At 56.1% G+C, this 15329-nt stretch overlaps 6 protein-coding genes across 6 annotated transcripts; 3 read left to right on the forward strand and 3 right to left on the reverse strand.

Moving 5' to 3' along the window:
* The first annotated feature begins 737 nt into the window (after window positions 1-737).
* On the forward strand, window positions 738-2166 carry LY79DRAFT_400635 (uncharacterized protein). The gene is made up of 4 exons (XM_060553019.1): window positions 738-985; window positions 1034-1700; window positions 1789-1870; window positions 1942-2166. Exons 2-4 carry the CDS (start codon window positions 1157-1159, stop codon window positions 2039-2041), a joined length of 726 nt encoding a protein of 241 aa, XP_060409241.1. The 5' UTR covers window positions 738-985; window positions 1034-1156; the 3' UTR covers window positions 2042-2166.
* Window positions 2167-2816: 650 nt separating this feature from the next.
* Window positions 2817-5518, reverse strand: LY79DRAFT_525431 (uncharacterized protein; the record flags this gene model as incomplete). The annotated part of the gene is made up of 3 exons (XM_060555726.1): window positions 2817-4712; window positions 4763-5353; window positions 5432-5518. 3 exons carry the CDS (start codon window positions 5516-5518, stop codon window positions 2817-2819), a joined length of 2574 nt encoding a protein of 857 aa, XP_060409242.1.
* A 928-nt stretch (window positions 5519-6446) lies between these two features.
* LY79DRAFT_400695 (uncharacterized protein) lies at window positions 6447-7296 on the forward strand. Its single transcript, XM_060553020.1, has 2 exons — window positions 6447-6758; window positions 6848-7296. The coding sequence occupies exons 1-2, from the start codon at window positions 6588-6590 to the stop codon at window positions 7124-7126; spliced, it is 450 nt and encodes a 149-aa protein (XP_060409243.1). The 5' UTR covers window positions 6447-6587; the 3' UTR covers window positions 7127-7296.
* Window positions 7297-8616: 1320 nt separating this feature from the next.
* On the forward strand, window positions 8617-10371 carry LY79DRAFT_525359 (dynactin p62 family protein; the record flags this gene model as incomplete). Its single annotated transcript, XM_060555716.1, has 2 exons — window positions 8617-8903; window positions 8961-10371. 2 exons carry the CDS (start codon window positions 8617-8619, stop codon window positions 10369-10371), a joined length of 1698 nt encoding a protein of 565 aa, XP_060409244.1.
* A 106-nt stretch (window positions 10372-10477) lies between these two features.
* On the reverse strand, window positions 10478-11964 carry LY79DRAFT_400704 (ribosomal protein S7e). The gene is made up of 3 exons (XM_060553021.1): window positions 11677-11964; window positions 11178-11260; window positions 10478-11110 (listed from the first exon to the last, which is right to left on the reverse strand). Exons 1-3 carry the CDS (start codon window positions 11836-11838, stop codon window positions 10744-10746), a joined length of 612 nt encoding a protein of 203 aa, XP_060409245.1. The 5' UTR covers window positions 11839-11964; the 3' UTR covers window positions 10478-10743.
* A 1966-nt stretch (window positions 11965-13930) lies between these two features.
* LY79DRAFT_593802 (uncharacterized protein) lies at window positions 13931-14979 on the reverse strand (the record flags this gene model as incomplete). Its single annotated transcript, XM_060561606.1, has 2 exons — window positions 13931-14559; window positions 14637-14979. The coding sequence occupies 2 exons, from the start codon at window positions 14977-14979 to the stop codon at window positions 13931-13933; spliced, it is 972 nt and encodes a 323-aa protein (XP_060409246.1).
* Window positions 14980-15329: the final 350 nt, after the last annotated feature.

Consider the following 15329-nt stretch of genomic DNA (forward strand, 5'->3'; position numbering starts at 1 on the left):
GATAGCCTCCCTTGGGACGCGGTGCCCACCCATTGGTAGCCTGGTACGGACCGGACGTTACCCACGACCAAATGTCTTCAGTTTGCTTAAAACATGACAACAGCGCTTATAGCCAGCCTCATCCACCCTGCGTGCTAAAAAGATAAACCCTGATTGGCCTCTCACGGTCAACGCCTAGGTCGTATGCATTAACAAACCAGCAGATTGCTGCAACTCCAGGGGGCTGAGACTAATTTCTCCAAGATCGAGAGGAACGGTGGCGCAATCGTGTGGCCGTCGTGCAGTGAAGTTTACCTTCGAGATATCTGAATTCTGATGGTCTGCTCCTGGCCCCATTGCTTTTTCCAAATCATCATCACGTAACATCTGTGGCTTAAGTAGCGAGCGCGAGATTCGCCACCTTTGATTCTCTTACCTAGGTACGTAATGGTTCTGTGGCGCGGAAATACATCACTGAGTCCTGAGGCTACTGCGTAGAAGGCGCACGTAAGAACCGGCTGACTGGGATATTACGCGGCCGCACGTCTATAAAGACATTTTCCCACAAAACCATCAGTCCATGTTGGACCATGGAGATGAGTAAGGAGCTTCCCCACGTCCTGTACCACTGATAATGTAATCATAGAGTTGTCGAAGAGAAAATCACGGAAACTTGTACAACTGAGATGATCCAGAAGCTCATACCCTATATTCGTTGTCAGGTGGAACGGGTGGGACGGCACCACGCTTAATGACTAAGCAGATGGAGACAGGCAGGGGTATACCTCTAACATCGCGCGCGCCGTTTCGGGAAGGAAAGACAGGGGTCGGTCCGCGCGCGGGGAAGAAGCAGCGACGTTCGAGGAGACAACATTGGAAGGTGCGCTGGGGTCGGGCTGTGCCCTGAGCCTCCGAGGACGCGTTGGCCTTTTTAGAGTTGCGCCAGCACGGATCACGCATGCCGAGGAAGCCGTCGAGTGTAATCCGGACTTTGGCTATCTGTCGTGTATTATAATTCCCTCACCTCTCTCAATTGGCGTGCTTACCGACGAAGCCGTGCTTCCGTTCCCCCCTCCTCCGACACTGAAAGACAAACGCGTCGAAAACACATCCTCCTCGTCCAAAGCCGTCCTCCGCGCCGCGAAACCTCTCCCGAAACAGAGAATACCAAGCCAAGATGGTCGCGACACGATCCTCCTCCCGCGCCCTCCCCAACGGCGTCGACGCCTCCCCGTCTCACTCCCCGTCTCCTGCCCCCGCCCCCGTCGTCGCCTCCGTCGCCTCCGCCGTCCGTGACAACAAGTCCGCCGCCCCCCGCGGCTGGTCCCACGCCCCGACCACCCTCACCGCCGCCTGGCTCCTCGTCTCGCTGCCCCTCGTCGCCTGGGACACGGGCTACGTCCTGCTGCGGCCCTGGACCATGCCCGGCGGCCACCTCCACTGGCCCCTCTGGGTCCCCTATGCTCTCTACGGCGAGGTCGACTACGTCTACGGCCGGAAGGCCTTTGAGGCCCGCAACGGCTTCACCTCGGCCCAGGGCGCCCTCAACCTCGTCGAGACCCTCATGTACCTTGCCTACGTCTGGCTGTACGTCTCGCGCGGCGAGTCCGTCGGGGGGCCTGCCGGCGCCAAGAAGACCGTCGGCGGGAGGGCTGGCGCCCTGGCCGTCGTCATCGGCTTCAGTGCCGCCGTCATGACATTGAGCAAGACGGTGCTGTACTGTAAGGGCTCCGTGGCACAATCAACCCCTCCCCCACCTTGCTTTTTTTTTCCTTTTCGGGAAACGCTAACGTGAAATTCCACCTGCAGGGGCTAACGAGTACTTCTCCGGCTTCGATAACATCGGCCACAACACGATGGCTGATATAATCACGATGTGGATCATCCCCAAGTAAGTGCTCATCCCTGGTCTGACATGTTGCCGCCCCCGTGCAGGGTTTCCCTAGTGCTGACTTGGGGTAGCGGCGCCTGGATTGTCGGGTCGGGCTACATGGTCTTGTCCCTGGGCGGCGAAATCGTCAACGGCCTGGCTCTCGCCTCGAAGACGACCAAGACCGAGTAACTCGCGACTAGATACGTGACGGGCGTATCGAGCCTCTCAGTCGGTATCCTTTGGGGAATAAACCCATCATTTGGTAGGAATAGCACCATGGGTTGGGGCACGCTGCTGCTGTAAGATGAAGAGATAAAATGAGGAGCATGTTTGATAAAAGTCGAAGAGGATCTCGGGTCGCAATACACGTCGGTAATTGCTATTCGAAAAGATCCTTGCACTTTGTCCAAGTGGTTTCGATGCTTGATAGCAGTAGATTATGTCGCGGAGCCCCCCTCTTCCTGATTGTCGCGTACTGCCAAGCAAGAGACCAGGGGCCGCCGCCAAAAACAAGGTGTCCGCCGTCAACGCTAACAATGCGGACCTAGATGGGCCACTGTATCTGGGCCCAAATCAGCTTAGATGCCATAGCAGTTCTGGCCTCTGATGGCGACTGGCTTGTGCGAGGGCATCAGGAAATGTTGTTTGGTGTAGGTACGATATATGTTTTGCAGTGAACGGTTTTCGCTTAATTGAAAGCTCACTCCAGAGCAATATTACTTATTTACGATGCTATAGATGACCATGCCAATCCACTTAAAAAAACAAAAAAAAAACCTCTTTCCTCATTGTCAAATGCGCCTTTCCGTTTTTGTTTTCTGACCATGCCATGCCGTTCGAAGTGAGAATGAGAGGAAGCGGCAGGGTATCTTATTGTATCCAAACTGATGTGGAACAAGTGAGGGGCAAACGAATGAAACGGCGACGTCGGAGTCGCTACACCTTAAAGCCACGCCGGAGAATCTCAGATATGCAGGGGCGACAGTCTGGTCAGTCCGCCCAGGTGCTTGTACTTGTCCCATTCGGGCGCGTAGTCGTCCAGGTGCCCCAAGATCGGGGATTCGGGGTACGTAGGAAGCGATGGCTTGGGGATCTGCAGCGAGAGCGGCTCCGTGTCATGGCGGTTGAAGTCGCTCTCTTGTTCCTTGACCAGGTCGACGTAGTCCTGGGCGTAGTCGCCGCCACCGATGACGGTGTACCGTCTTGCGAAACTTGCTTCTGCCGGTACTATTACCGGGCTGACATAAGATGATGCTAGTTCTAGTGCCGGGCTGGCAAGAGGAGAGATCGGTTCCAGTGCCGGGCTCAGGCGCGCCGGTTCAGAAAAGGATAGCACGGCCTTGACGCGCCGGCGGCCACGCAGGGGCACAGGGCTCAACATGGGCGTGTCCTGGTTCGGCCAGTTCTTACACGGCGCCTTGGGCGACGTCGGCGGGACCGTGGACTCGGCGACCGTGGACTCGGCGGTCGCGAAGCTGAAGGCGCCCAGCGACTGCGCCTCGGACACGAAGCTGGATTCAGACGACGTCGAAAAGGAACGCATCGCCGTCGTGGTCTTTGACGAGAGCTCTGCGGGGGGCGCTTCGGCAACCTTCTTAACCACAGCGTTGGTACCGTTTCCATAACCCTTTACCACAATCTCGCAATAGGAACCCTTCCTCGCCATCGCGGTCGGGACGCTTTGTTCTTCCAGTTTGCGGAAGATGCTGAGAGATCGTCGGAAAGTGTTGCTGCGGGGTAGACTCCGGCTCCGGGACCGGGGCGGAGCCGCCGCTGATGGAGCGACGGCTACCGACTTGCGATGAGACAGTCTCTCCTCGCGACGTGCTTGAGCAGTGTAGTCTATGTCGGGTCGGATCTCGACAGAAGGGGACACTAGGGTTGGTGTCGGCAAGGCACTGCACTTCGACGCCCAGTCTGTAACCGACTGCTTGGTGCTCGACGTGGGATCAGTGTGGCTGCGGAAGAAGGAGTGCAAGTTGCGACCCTCCTTCCAAGGCGGTAGCTTCTGGGTCGAAACTGCGAGGTGGTAGTCCGCCTTATCGACGTCGCTGACCTCTGCAGATGCCTCTGTGCAGCTCAGAAGAGCCTGGTAACAACAGTAAATCAGGATCCAGCGTACCTTGCGAGCATCCACTAGGCTGATCTTTTCGACCTTGTCGACACGGTTGAGCGGCGAGACCGAATCCTCCTCAAACTTGCGGTAGGCGCGAACAAAGTCGTTGCGGAGCGTTTCCTGATCCCGCATATTCATAGCCTTGGTCAGCGCACTATGAGCGATCAGACGCTCATCGGGTTTGAGCTTGTCGGCTCGCGCAGGGCTTGTCAACCATTGGATAGATACCCGCCGGCCAGATTTGTCCCCGCCTGTCTCCGGGAGTAGCATAGATACCCGCCGGCCAGACTTGTCTCCGCCTGTCTCCGGGAGTAGCGGCAGTGGGTGTTTCAAAGATGTATACTTGGAACGCCGGTCGAAATCGTTTACACTTTGGAATGTGCAGATGCCGCCCTGAGCAAGGATCGGGCTGCTCTCCGCGGAGGTGAAGCTCTGATCGACCAGCAGTTCGTATACGGCCTGGAAGTCTTTGCGCATGGTCCGAAGAACCTTGGGGTCAAATATCGAACTGCTTTCCGACTCGGGCAAGAGAGGCGGCCAATAGCCAAGCTTCGTCGCGTAAAATGATCGGACAAAGCTTCGGAATCGGTCCAGGTGAGCACGGTTACCGGCCGAGAGGCCGAGATGTGATTCAGACAGCTCATCCTCCAAGAACGTTTTCAACATGTTGCCCGCTTTGCTTAGCCGTGTGTCCATGTCATTCCGTGCCCTGCGTATGAGCATTCTGGTGACTGAGCCAATGTGCTGGATTGTGTCAGTCTCACTTCGAAACTGTTGGTGTTGGTTACGCATACCTCAAATTCGGGGTTGTACTGAAGATGCTCGCTCATTCCAACACAGTGGCTGAAGGCGTCAATATACATGTCTGTCATCTGGAAAAACTCGGCTAGATGCAAGAGCGCCACCGCATGGTGCGGTTGGCCTTTGATATCCAGATACCCTTCTTCATCCATGTAGGATATGAGCTCTGGCACGTTGTCTTCGTCGTTGCCTCTGAATTCTGCCATGCTGTTCAGCAGGCCAATGAGAGCGATTCCGAGGTGCTCGCCCACCACTGAACGGCGGAAAACCCATGCCAAGAAATTTCGCGTCGCGAGGTGGTAGGAAAACGCCTGTTCCTTGTTCGCCATTGGCGGAGCTGGAATATAAAGCTCGACTCTCTCGTTGGGGTGTAGAGAGTTCCACCGGTCCAAGTCTTCGAACACGTCGTTGAACGACCCCGGTGACTCGGGCGTGTCGCAAGACATGAATCTCTTGACGAAATGGTGGCATTTTGCGGTGAGCAAAGTGCTGAATGGTACTTTAAACGCGGGACCTCGGCGAGACTGGCCTTTGCCGTAGAGGTGAACGAAGCAGTTCCCACCTCGAAACCAGAGTTCAGGATCCTATGGTGACAGTGTTAGTGGGTGGATCAGATGCGTTGGAACGACCCTGTGGCCAATCTACCCCGGTGTCGAACTCACCCTTCTCAAGTTGTCCCAGTCGGTACATGATTTTGCCGCACCATCCCACCTCTTGACTTTTGAGTTCTGAGGCACTTGTGTCTCCATAGTAACCCCCAGCTTGTTTGGTGCCCAGTTATGAACAAAGTCCGACTTCGTAAGCGTTGGTGGCAGAGACACACGAGAATGCCGATGACTTGTCCAGGTGGAAGCAGAAGTATAAGACAGCTTTGCAGGGGGGGCAGGAATGTTGATATGCATGGTCGCTGGATAGCGCCCGTGCCGAGAGGACCTCATCCTGAGCCGAATGCGGCGGGAGCTTTGGTGGCAATCGAAGCGCCGATGACAGAAGAGGAGAGTGACCCGGACTGCCAGTAGACACCCGATGATCCTCCGGGGTCCTTGACAGATCTGCCAATCACTGAGGGGGACTGGATCGACGACTGATGCGGTCAACCAGTGCGCCCGCAAGTTGTAACAATGAGCTCGCGAGTTGTCGCTTGTACGCAGCCTTAATCGAACGCGTCGAAAGCAGCAGGCCTAGGCGTGCAATGAGGTTCCGATCGGGTGGGCAGACGATGGCCGAAAGCATCACAAAACGTCGTAGGGTGGGAGGTTTGGTGGCTTTATGTCGACTGGTCTAGGATCAAAACATCCAAACCCGACTTTCCACTTTCCAACCCGCCTCTCATGCTGCCTAGACTTTCGACCCTCGCGGCCCGTGCTATATGTGGAGAGACGCGGCGAGAGACATAGAGGGACAGCCTCAAGCCATGTTTTAGTTCGGGCCGCCACTGGGTCAGTGAATGAGCTCCCCCGTCCGGAGCCTGCCCTAGTCTCTGTCTTCGTCTCCGCTCCGTCTCTTGAGCAGCGAATGTGCATGCGCATTGCCATCTGCTGCAGGTAGGATTTTTTTGGAAGAGTTTCCCGGTTCTGCGCAGTATCCTCTCACATCAGCCCTGATCCTGCATACGCTTGCTGCAGCTTCGGCTCAGAGACTGTGTCCCTGCAGGTGCCGCTTCCGTGGGTCAACTTCCACAGGAAAACGGTATCGACGGTTATTTTGCCTTTTCATTGGCTACACATGATGTTGGGAGGTGACATGCCACCGACGCTACTGTGGCGGGGCCCACGACAACGTTGAAGTGGTCGGCCATGATATCCTGTGTCCACCATCATGGCGGTATTTCTCTGCCGTCGTTCATCTCTCGGTCCGAGTCCTGGGATCGTGCTGCTGAGGGGCGGTGATGCAAAGTGCCGCTACTGGCTCCATTCGCACACAATCCAGCAGCCCACAGTCCGGGGGCTTGTTTCTTCTGGGGAGTCGCTATCCTCGATGCATCCTTCGGTGCGTGAGTGCATTCGTTACGGAGCTCGCTGATTGGTCATGGCAGGCTCCTATCGGCCGAGAAGATCAATGTCTCATGTCATCTGCAGCTGGATAGCCGGGAGCTTTGGTTCCTTTTGCCCTCTGTCTTGGGACGATTGAACACGGCCTGCGCCCATGATTCATCAAAGGTCATTCAGCGGCAAAGTCCATCTCGTCGTAACGGTCTCGATCGCATCCGGAGAGTGTGCAATGGTGTCTGCCCGTCTTCGGCGAATCGGTGGCAATCTCGACTCTGTGCCTTTCGATTCAAGAAACCTTGTGGGCGATGGTTCAGGACACAGGACATCGTCATTCGCGCAACGCTACGACTATTCATCATGGCGTAATCCTCCAGAATGCGGATGCTCCTCTCAAAACAAATGGACTTTGTCAGGAAGCAGACCGCGTACCCCGGTCTGTTCCCAGAGCTGTAAATGCGGTCGCAGTGTTCCCTGATCATGACTAAGACACTATTGTGCCACCTCGTCAAGAATCAAGACTGGTGAGTTACAGCAACGCTGTCAAAAGTGTCTTAAATTGTGATCCGGCACATGGAACGAAGGAAACGCATAGGTTGAGGTTGCCGAGCTCATGCCGTCGGCCGAAACGAACCCACTTTCTCAGGAGCGGAGACCAGTGGATTAACTGTTGAGTGCCCATGCATCTCAGATCAGATCAATATCATTATGTGGTGTAGGGATCGCCCGGGACTTGGGATGCCAAAATTTCTCTTCTCCCTATCCGTATTTGACGGCGGTTGCGAGTTTGTGTGCGTTGTCGCTTTAGCAGCGCGTATGCACAACGCACAACTTGACTGTCTCGCATGTTACGTGGAAAGGTGACCCCAGAAAAAGATGCAGATACTCTGCATGGAAAGAGGCAGCATCGGTCAGCGGAAGTCCAAGTGATGCAATGATCCGCAGTTTAAACACTAGACCTTAAAGAGATAACCTGGCGTCAGATTCGGGCCTCGCTCGTTTTGGGGTGGGAGGCGTGCGCGACCCAGTCCCTCGCTGGCTTGGGGCGTCATGCGGGACCCGAGTGATCTGGAGAGCCAACGACTGGTGCAGAGCCGAGCCGCCATAAAAACGTCGAGCCCGAAAGCCAAAATCCAAGCCGGGTCGCGAAACAGAAGATAGGCTTTAAGGTGAGTCAAGCCAGCCTCACCACCCCAGGCCAGGCCATAAGAAGCAAAGTTGAGAAAAGGAACGTGGGAAAAAGACGGTGAGACTGAAGTCTCATGAACGAAAGAAAGGTAATCGAGACACATCCTGACAGTCAAGGGATGACACCCATGATAGCTTCGTCGAGGCGATACTTGGCGAGAAGGCGATTCGGTGTGGACAGGAGTCAGGTGTCGGTCCTGTGCGAATCCGAAAACGTGGAGCTGTGTTGACCAATAATGCCCGTTCCGTACTTGAAGCTTTGCCTGCAAAGGAAAGATGTACAATGGGTCGTGCGTATCGCATCTGGAGCTAAAAGTAGCCCAGCTAAATGGTGAATTGGGAGACAAAGCAGGATGCTGGATGTGGATGTACTAGGTCTCGCGAGCGTCGGGAGGCGAAGGGTCCGGTCGATTGTGCTTACATAACGGGGTGGATCAAGGTACGTCCAACCGCGAATCGGCCCCAACAGCCCTCCGTCCTCCGACACCTGCTCCCCCACACTTGCCGCCCCTTCTGTATTCTCGTGACGAGGCACTGTCGCGTCCGGGATACAGCTCCATGCAGATTCTCAAACAGCCTTCTCGAACCGCCCAGCACAGTTACCTCTCTCTCTCGCAGACTGACCTTGCCGATTCCGGATTGCCCTCTGCTTGCACTATGTCGGAGCAGCAATGGCGCCTCTGACCCCTTACACCTACATCCGGTGCCCTTGTTCCGAGACGCGGGACCACAATGATGGCTCATCGACGCCTGGCAGCCCGGAAGACGATGAGCGGACTTTCGACCCACGCGCCCCGCGCGCCAACTTTAGCCTGTACCCCCTGGAGCACCTGATGTACTGCGAAGACTGCCACCAGATCCGGTGTCCGCGATGCGTCAACGAGGAGATTGTCACCTACTACTGCCCCAACTGCCTGTTTGAGGTACCTAGTAGCAACCTCAAAAGCGAGGGGAACAGGTCTGAGCAAACCCTTGTCCTGTGAGACAAACTATCGCATGGCTGACTCTTTGAAAGGTGCACTCGAAGCTGCTTCCAATGCCCCGTTTGCGTCGGACCCCTCGCGGTCACGAGCATCGAGGCGCCGCCAGAAAGCAGCAGCCTCCTAACTGCCGACGGTTCGGCTCCTCAAGGCGGCCCGTATGTCCTGACCTGCTCCTATTGCACATGGAGCTCGACCGAGATCGGCATCAAGTTCGACCGGCCCAATGGCATTCACGGCCAGCTTGCCAAGCTGCAGAACGGAGGCCAGCCCAAGCTGACGCCAAAGGAGCACAAGGAGAGGAAGAAGGAGAGCGGCGGCAACTACAAGCTGGATTCGGACAAGATGGACACGGATCTGCAATTCGCGCAGCTCAAGTCCTTCTACCAGAGCCAGATGGCCAACACCAACCCATCCGCCGGCGGTCTGTCGTCTCTGGGCGACCTCGGCCTCAACTCGCCCGGCTCGCTGTCCCGCATCATGAGTCTCTACACGGGCAACAATTTTGGAAACAAGCAAGCGCGGGGCAAAGTGCAAATTATGAGGGAGGCCGACAGCCCGGACGAGGGGTTGAAGACGACCGACTTGGACGAGTCAGATGCCATTGCGAAGCTCGGCCGCAGCCACTTCGACGATACAGCCACTCTCGCCCAGAATATGCACCAGCAGGAACCTGTACGGTTCAGAGATCAGCTACGGCCCATTCCTTATCTGCTCCGGACGAAGAGGTCCAAGAGATGCCCCCTGTGTCGACATATCATTAGCAAGCCGGAAGCCAAGATCTCCAACACACGATTCCGCATTCGTCTGGTGGCCGGGAGCTACATCCCCACCGTCACCATCCGGCCGCTGAACTCAGAGGTGCAGAACATCCCGTCCACTGCGCGGCCGCCGATACCACAGGAGCTGTGGCTCACGCCGCTGAAGCCAGTGCAGTACCTCCTAACCTTCAAGAACCCCATCTTCGAGACGGTCAAGGTGTCACTGGCCACCCCGTCGAGCACGCCGGGCCGCTTCGCGAGCTCGGTGACAGTGCTGTGCCCACAGTTCGAGATCGATGCCAACACGGACATGTGGGATGACGCGCTCAAGGACGACGGCGAGAAGGAGCGACGGCGGGGCGAGGAGGGCGGGATGCAGCAGGCCGAGGTGGGCAAGATCTACGAGCGCGGCCGCAACTGGGTGAGCATCGTGCTCGAGGTCGTGCCGGCGTCCCTGCGGCTGGAGCAGGACAAGGACGGCGGCGGCGGCGGCAGCGGCAGCGACGACGATGCGCTGAGGGAAGACGAGGACGTGTTGGAGATACCGATGTTTGTGCGGGTCGAGTGGGAGACGGAGGGTCAGGGTGATGTGGGCACGACGGCAGGCAAGGACAAGGAGGCCAGGGAGAAGAGGGAGCTGGCATACTGGTGTGTGCTGGGCGTGGGCCGCATCAACCAGGATTAGACTCGCGGCAGATGAAAATGATACCCCCAGACTTCGCTTCTTGACACTTGCACACTCAGTCGCGATTCACTTCTGACATGCACCAATCACATCAAACAAACAGATTATTGACAGAAAAGTAGGGGAGCGGCCAAGTGTGTGGTATATGCATTTTTTGGGAGGGGGCGGTCTGTAATTGAATCGCCCAAGCTACATCCTTTAGACGCCAGACCCTTTTTGACCAACCAGTCATTGCCATGCTCTCATCGCAGCAGACCAAAAATGCCAAAAGAAACCCCATCATTGACCGACCATGATCCCTTGATTTTTTGCTATCACTCTCAGCGAACCATCCCACAAAGCTTCCGCGAACGACAAGTGTGAGTGACGAGTCTAGTACTCGGTGGCGCCGGACTGGGGGAACTCGAAGGTGACGACGCGGCCGGTGAGCTTGCGGTAGACCTCGGAGTAGGTGTCGAGGCGGTAGTCGACGCCGCCGCGCTCCTTCTCGTCAAGGATGACCTTGAGGAGCTTAGAGCCGTCCTCCTTGGTGCGGACGCGCTTGCCGACGATCTCGACGGGGTAGACGAGGTCGGTGAGGATGGCGTCGTGGACGGCGGTGAGGGTGCGGGAGCGGGGGCGCTTCTGCTTCTGGGTGTTGCGGGAGCGGGCGGAGCGCTTGGGGCGGGGCAGGATGCGGCGGGAGGCCAGGATCAGGACGTGACGGTCGGAGAACTTCTTCTCGAGCTCACGAGTGAGGCTGGATTGAAAGGACGTGTTAGCTTTTCTGAAGCGTGGTTCATGGGGGGGGAGGGGGATGAACATACCGCTGCTGGACGCGGTGGAAGCCCTGCAGGGAAGGGACGGGGACAAAGATGGCAATAGCCTTCTTGCCGTGGCCAACCTCGATCTGTAACAAGATCACAAGTCAGCATGCGAGCTCCAGGACAATGCCTTGGACCGCTTCCCGTCCTGTTCCTGAGAGATTATCATTCTTTTCAGCGTTCAAATCTCCGCCGCCACGGCAGCTGATGACAGCGAACACGCACACACACCCATCGAGACAATTCCTACGCGCGGGAGAGCATAGTGACGTTTCACGATTACAACGGCTTCTCCCTGCCCAATTCACCTCCGTCTCCTGATGTATTTCAATCGAGAAGAAAAGGGGTCGGGTTTTCATTGGCCTCGTGTGTGTGCGTGTGCGCGCCTCCCGGCCGCGGCGACTGGAACAGGATTTCGGTCTCCTTTTTCGGGGGATTTGAAAAAAGGTCGCGTGGTCCACCAAGGACTTCTGTTCTCTTTCGAGCTTCAGGTAGTTCTCACCTCGCGGGCAGAGACGATCTGCAGAGGGCGAAGGGCGACCTTGAGGTCGGCGGTGTTGCTCTCGAGGTCGTACAGAGCCTGGGCAATGCTCTGCTCGAGCTCGGAGGGGCTGGCCCGCGAGGGGCTGTTGGCAGCGATCTTGTTCAACGCGGGGCCGGACATGTTGGGCGGGCTTGGGGGGATGGTTGACGTTGGAGGGGTCGGGTTAGTTGTTGCTCGAGCGGACGAAGTCGAGAGGAAAAAAAAAGTTCAAGAGACGGGGGAAGAATCGCGATCCGAAAGTTTTTGCGATTGAGGGAGACGGTGGGCGGGGCCCGGTGGGTGATTGGGGCTTGCAAGCCCCTGGTGGTCTGTGCTTCTGACGTCCTGCTCGCTTCTGTTCCTCGTGTCTCCCAATTGGTCCTTCGACGCTTGCTGGATCCACCCGTCTGTTTCTACGCTATCCGCTTTTTGGTCTCCAGCCGCAACTTCATCTCACATGGTTTAAGGGCGTATAAGAGATCGTGGGCACGCCTCATGTACTATGGGTTGGCACATAAACTAAGTTCTCCCTGTCATAAATCTGTATACTCCGGGGTTTTTTTTCCCACTTGAAAATAGTGCAATAGCTCTTTTCAAGTACTGACGTGAGGCAAAACGCCCAAACAAATCAAAATTGGTTGATAAAGTCACCACAAGTATCAGACTAGACCTCAAATCTTGCTTTTCTTTTTGTGTTGCGGCCTAAAAACACGTTCTCAGTACAGTCTATAAATGGTTTCTTCATGACTTACCATTGGGACTCAGGGTAGACTGGCCGCATTAGGGCGAGCGGTCGCGCTTGGCTATTAGAGTAAAACTAATGACCAGATATGATAAATCTAAAGAATTAGCAATGCCGGAGCATCTGATACAATTATCTAGTCTACACGATCCAAATATCCGGGTTACGGCATTCCTATCAGGAGCTATAAGGGATTGCCGACGAAGTTATTTGCATCAGTAACAGGATATTCGTTTACAACATTCTTTAATCATTGTCCAGTTGTTAGGAATCGTAGCGCAAAGAAACAAAAAACCAAGGGGAATTTAATTAGGTCATTAATGCATCTAACACACTCGTTCTCGGTCGTCACATAGAAGTTATCCTCCTTACTGGCAATTGAAACCGCAAACAGTGTTCACAGCGTTACCGTAATTGATAGTTGACTGTTGAATTTCAGCAAAGACATTGACATGGCTCACCCACTACTTTCAGGCGCCTCCACCTCTTCGCTACTGTTCCTGAGCTGATCCCGATCTGCAGAGGAGCTATACATAAAGTCGCCCTCGCAAGGCGTTTCGCGGAAGGAAGCTGTGCAAATCTTGGGTTGACGGCTCCCGAGAAAAGCACCTGTTACCTGGTGGAGAGGCTACACCACCAAACCTCTGCCTATGTTTCCAACTGACTAACGTGTCCTGGTTTATAAGAAGTTGGAGCTGACATGGCGAAGGTCATGATGATGTAACACTAGTGACACGAGATGGATGAGCCAGACCGGTCGCCAGGCGTCATTTCGTAGAGAATAATGAGATGATTTCAGTCTCAGAGGGCTCATAACTTCCAACGAAGAAGATCACAATTTAACATTCATGTCAGGCTGCCTTGGCTTTGGGCAACGCGGGTCAATCGGGCCATTCACATTCGGCCGCCTTACACCAAAGTCGTGACACAACCAAGGCAGGCTATCCACATTGGCACCATGATGCCTCCGGTCTTACGTAGTTGATCGGGGCAGCTTTTTATTCCTTTTCACGGAAAATCAGGCTCGCTGGCAGCTTCTACATGACCAACACCCATTCATCGGCAGGCCGACTTCACGTACAATGTCCCTCCTATCTAAGAAAGACGCATGCGGTAATAACCATGGGCACTGACTGGATAATCATGCAGTGGCTTTGTCGAATTGTCCCTGCTATTCAATTTTTGACAAGTATTTCCAGCAATATGACCGGGAGAGGGAGGAGCTGGTTCTTGCTCAAAGAAACCATGGAAATACAGGAAGACTACGAGATTGTTAAAGTTGCCTTCAAAGCAATGACCAAAGTCTTTGATCAACCTTCCTTGGAGGTGTTTGTTTCTATGGCTAAGTGGATATAGTACTTTTATGAAGATATTAGTCACTACTGTGGTTTGATGCACATTGACCCCGACGAGCGTCAGTGTTTCTCGTAGTCGTACACGCCTTTCCAGCCCAAACTCGAGAAGTCCCCCCGTTCAAGCATGAAAGGCTCCTCACATCATGTTCTGATGAGCCTGCTGGTTCCTCTCCTGTCTGTTCAGCTCTTTGCGGAACACGTTGTCCCCGGACAGCGTGGGCGGCTTCGGCGGCGGCGGCATCATCTCGACGCCGCGATCGGGCGACGAGAAGGCGCCGCCGCCCAGGCCGAGCTTGGCGTCCACGGCCCGCTGGCCGCGGCTCTGGCCGATGCCGTAGCCCCGGCCGCGGGAGCTAAACATGCCGCGCCGCCGGCCGTACCACCACATGAACCAGCCGATGCCACCGAGCGCCAGCCCGCCCAAGACGAGGGGAAGAACGATGGCGAGGACGTTGGGCCCGCGACGGCCCCGGCCTCGCTCCCCGGAGCCCTTGCGCGACCGGTTGACGACACGCACGCGGGGTCCGCCGTGGCGGCCGGTGATGGTGCCGTTGTTGGCGGTGACGGCGAGAAAGAGGCGCACCTCGAGCGCCTCGTCGGGGTCCATGTCGTATCCTGCGGCGGCCCAGGCGAAGTGGCCCTGAGAGGCGGGCAGCAGAAGCGAGGTGAAGCCGTGGCCGGGCCCGATGGTGTCGGTCGCGTTAAAGTCGCCCTGGATCTGGATCATGGTCTTTGGGGAGGGGAAGAGGGCGGTGTCCCAGGTGACTGGGGGTAGGGAGGTTTCTTGTTAGCGACCATACCTATACGAAACAGCGTGTAATTCAATGAGGAAGGGTGCTCACTCCAGTACGTCTTCCCGCCGTCCAGCTCGCTGTCTACCTTCGGGGAGCAAAAGGGCTCGTCGAGGCCCCCGGAGCCGGCGGCCTGGTTGCACAGGAGAAAGGTCCCGGCGCCCTTCGCGTCAGCCGTTGGCGCAGTCGTGCTGCCCGGAAAGGCGGACGTGGTCTTGCCGTCCTTGATGGTGGGCGTGATCGTCTGGGAGGTGCCGTCGGCGGCGACGGTCACCCAGGGGCGGAGCGCCTCGTTGGTCTGTCGGGCTTGGATCGCAGCGTCGGCCGTCTGGGACAAGGCCAGAGCCGTGATGGCAGCGAGGCCGAGGCCCTTTGGAAGCCTTCCGAAGATCATGATAGGCGGGAGAAATCGTTTACCAGAACGAGCTGGGCTTTTGCAAAATGTGCCAACTGGTGGCCGTTTGGCGCGATGAAGAGAGAGAAGAGGAGAAACGAGGTTCGCATCAGAGGCCGCGGGAAGGGACGAACGGCTTGGCGAGTGAGGAACATGGCACGGTTTTGTACCCGGAAAAGCCATAGCACTGCAGGTGCGAGACGAAGGGAAGATGCGACGAACGCTTTCGCATTTGCGTGGTGCCGCTCACGGGACGCCTTGTTGTCATGACCTTTTGAAACCTTGTGTGATTCCTTTTTGCCCCCATCTCCTGGGCGGACGTACGAGCTTCGCGGGTGCCATTGGCAAAT

Source organism: Colletotrichum navitas (genome assembly GCF_030913465.1).
Source record: "Colletotrichum navitas strain CBS 125086 chromosome Unknown LY79scaffold_88, whole genome shotgun sequence".
Taxonomy (NCBI): Eukaryota; Fungi; Ascomycota; class Sordariomycetes; order Glomerellales; family Glomerellaceae; genus Colletotrichum; species Colletotrichum navitas.

What these genes read in the sequence shown, in the direction of transcription:
- LY79DRAFT_400635 (XM_060553019.1), top strand. Translation starts at nt 1,157, where the DNA reads ATGGTCGCGACACGATCCTCCTCCCGCGCCCTCCCCAACGGCGTCGAC. An exon ending in GAGCAAGACGGTGCTGTACT is followed by an intron (nt 1,701 to 1,788) that starts GTAAGGGCTCCG and finishes TTCCACCTGCAG; the next exon opens with GGGCTAACGAGTACTTCTCC. An exon ending in ACGATGTGGATCATCCCCAA is followed by an intron (nt 1,871 to 1,941) that starts GTAAGTGCTCAT and finishes GACTTGGGGTAG; the next exon opens with CGGCGCCTGGATTGTCGGGT.
- LY79DRAFT_400704 (XM_060553021.1), bottom strand. Translation starts at nt 11,838, where the DNA reads ATGTCCGGCCCCGCGTTGAACAAGATCGCTGCCAACAGCCCCTCGCGG. An exon ending in AGATCGTCTCTGCCCGCGAG is followed by an intron (nt 11,261 to 11,676) that starts GTGAGAACTACC and finishes ATCTTGTTACAG; the next exon opens with ATCGAGGTTGGCCACGGCAA. An exon ending in TTCCACCGCGTCCAGCAGCG is followed by an intron (nt 11,111 to 11,177) that starts GTATGTTCATCC and finishes CTTTCAATCCAG; the next exon opens with CCTCACTCGTGAGCTCGAGA.
- LY79DRAFT_400695 (XM_060553020.1), top strand. Translation starts at nt 6,588, where the DNA reads ATGGCGGTATTTCTCTGCCGTCGTTCATCTCTCGGTCCGAGTCCTGGG. An exon ending in TATCCTCGATGCATCCTTCG is followed by an intron (nt 6,759 to 6,847) that starts GTGCGTGAGTGC and finishes TGTCATCTGCAG; the next exon opens with CTGGATAGCCGGGAGCTTTG.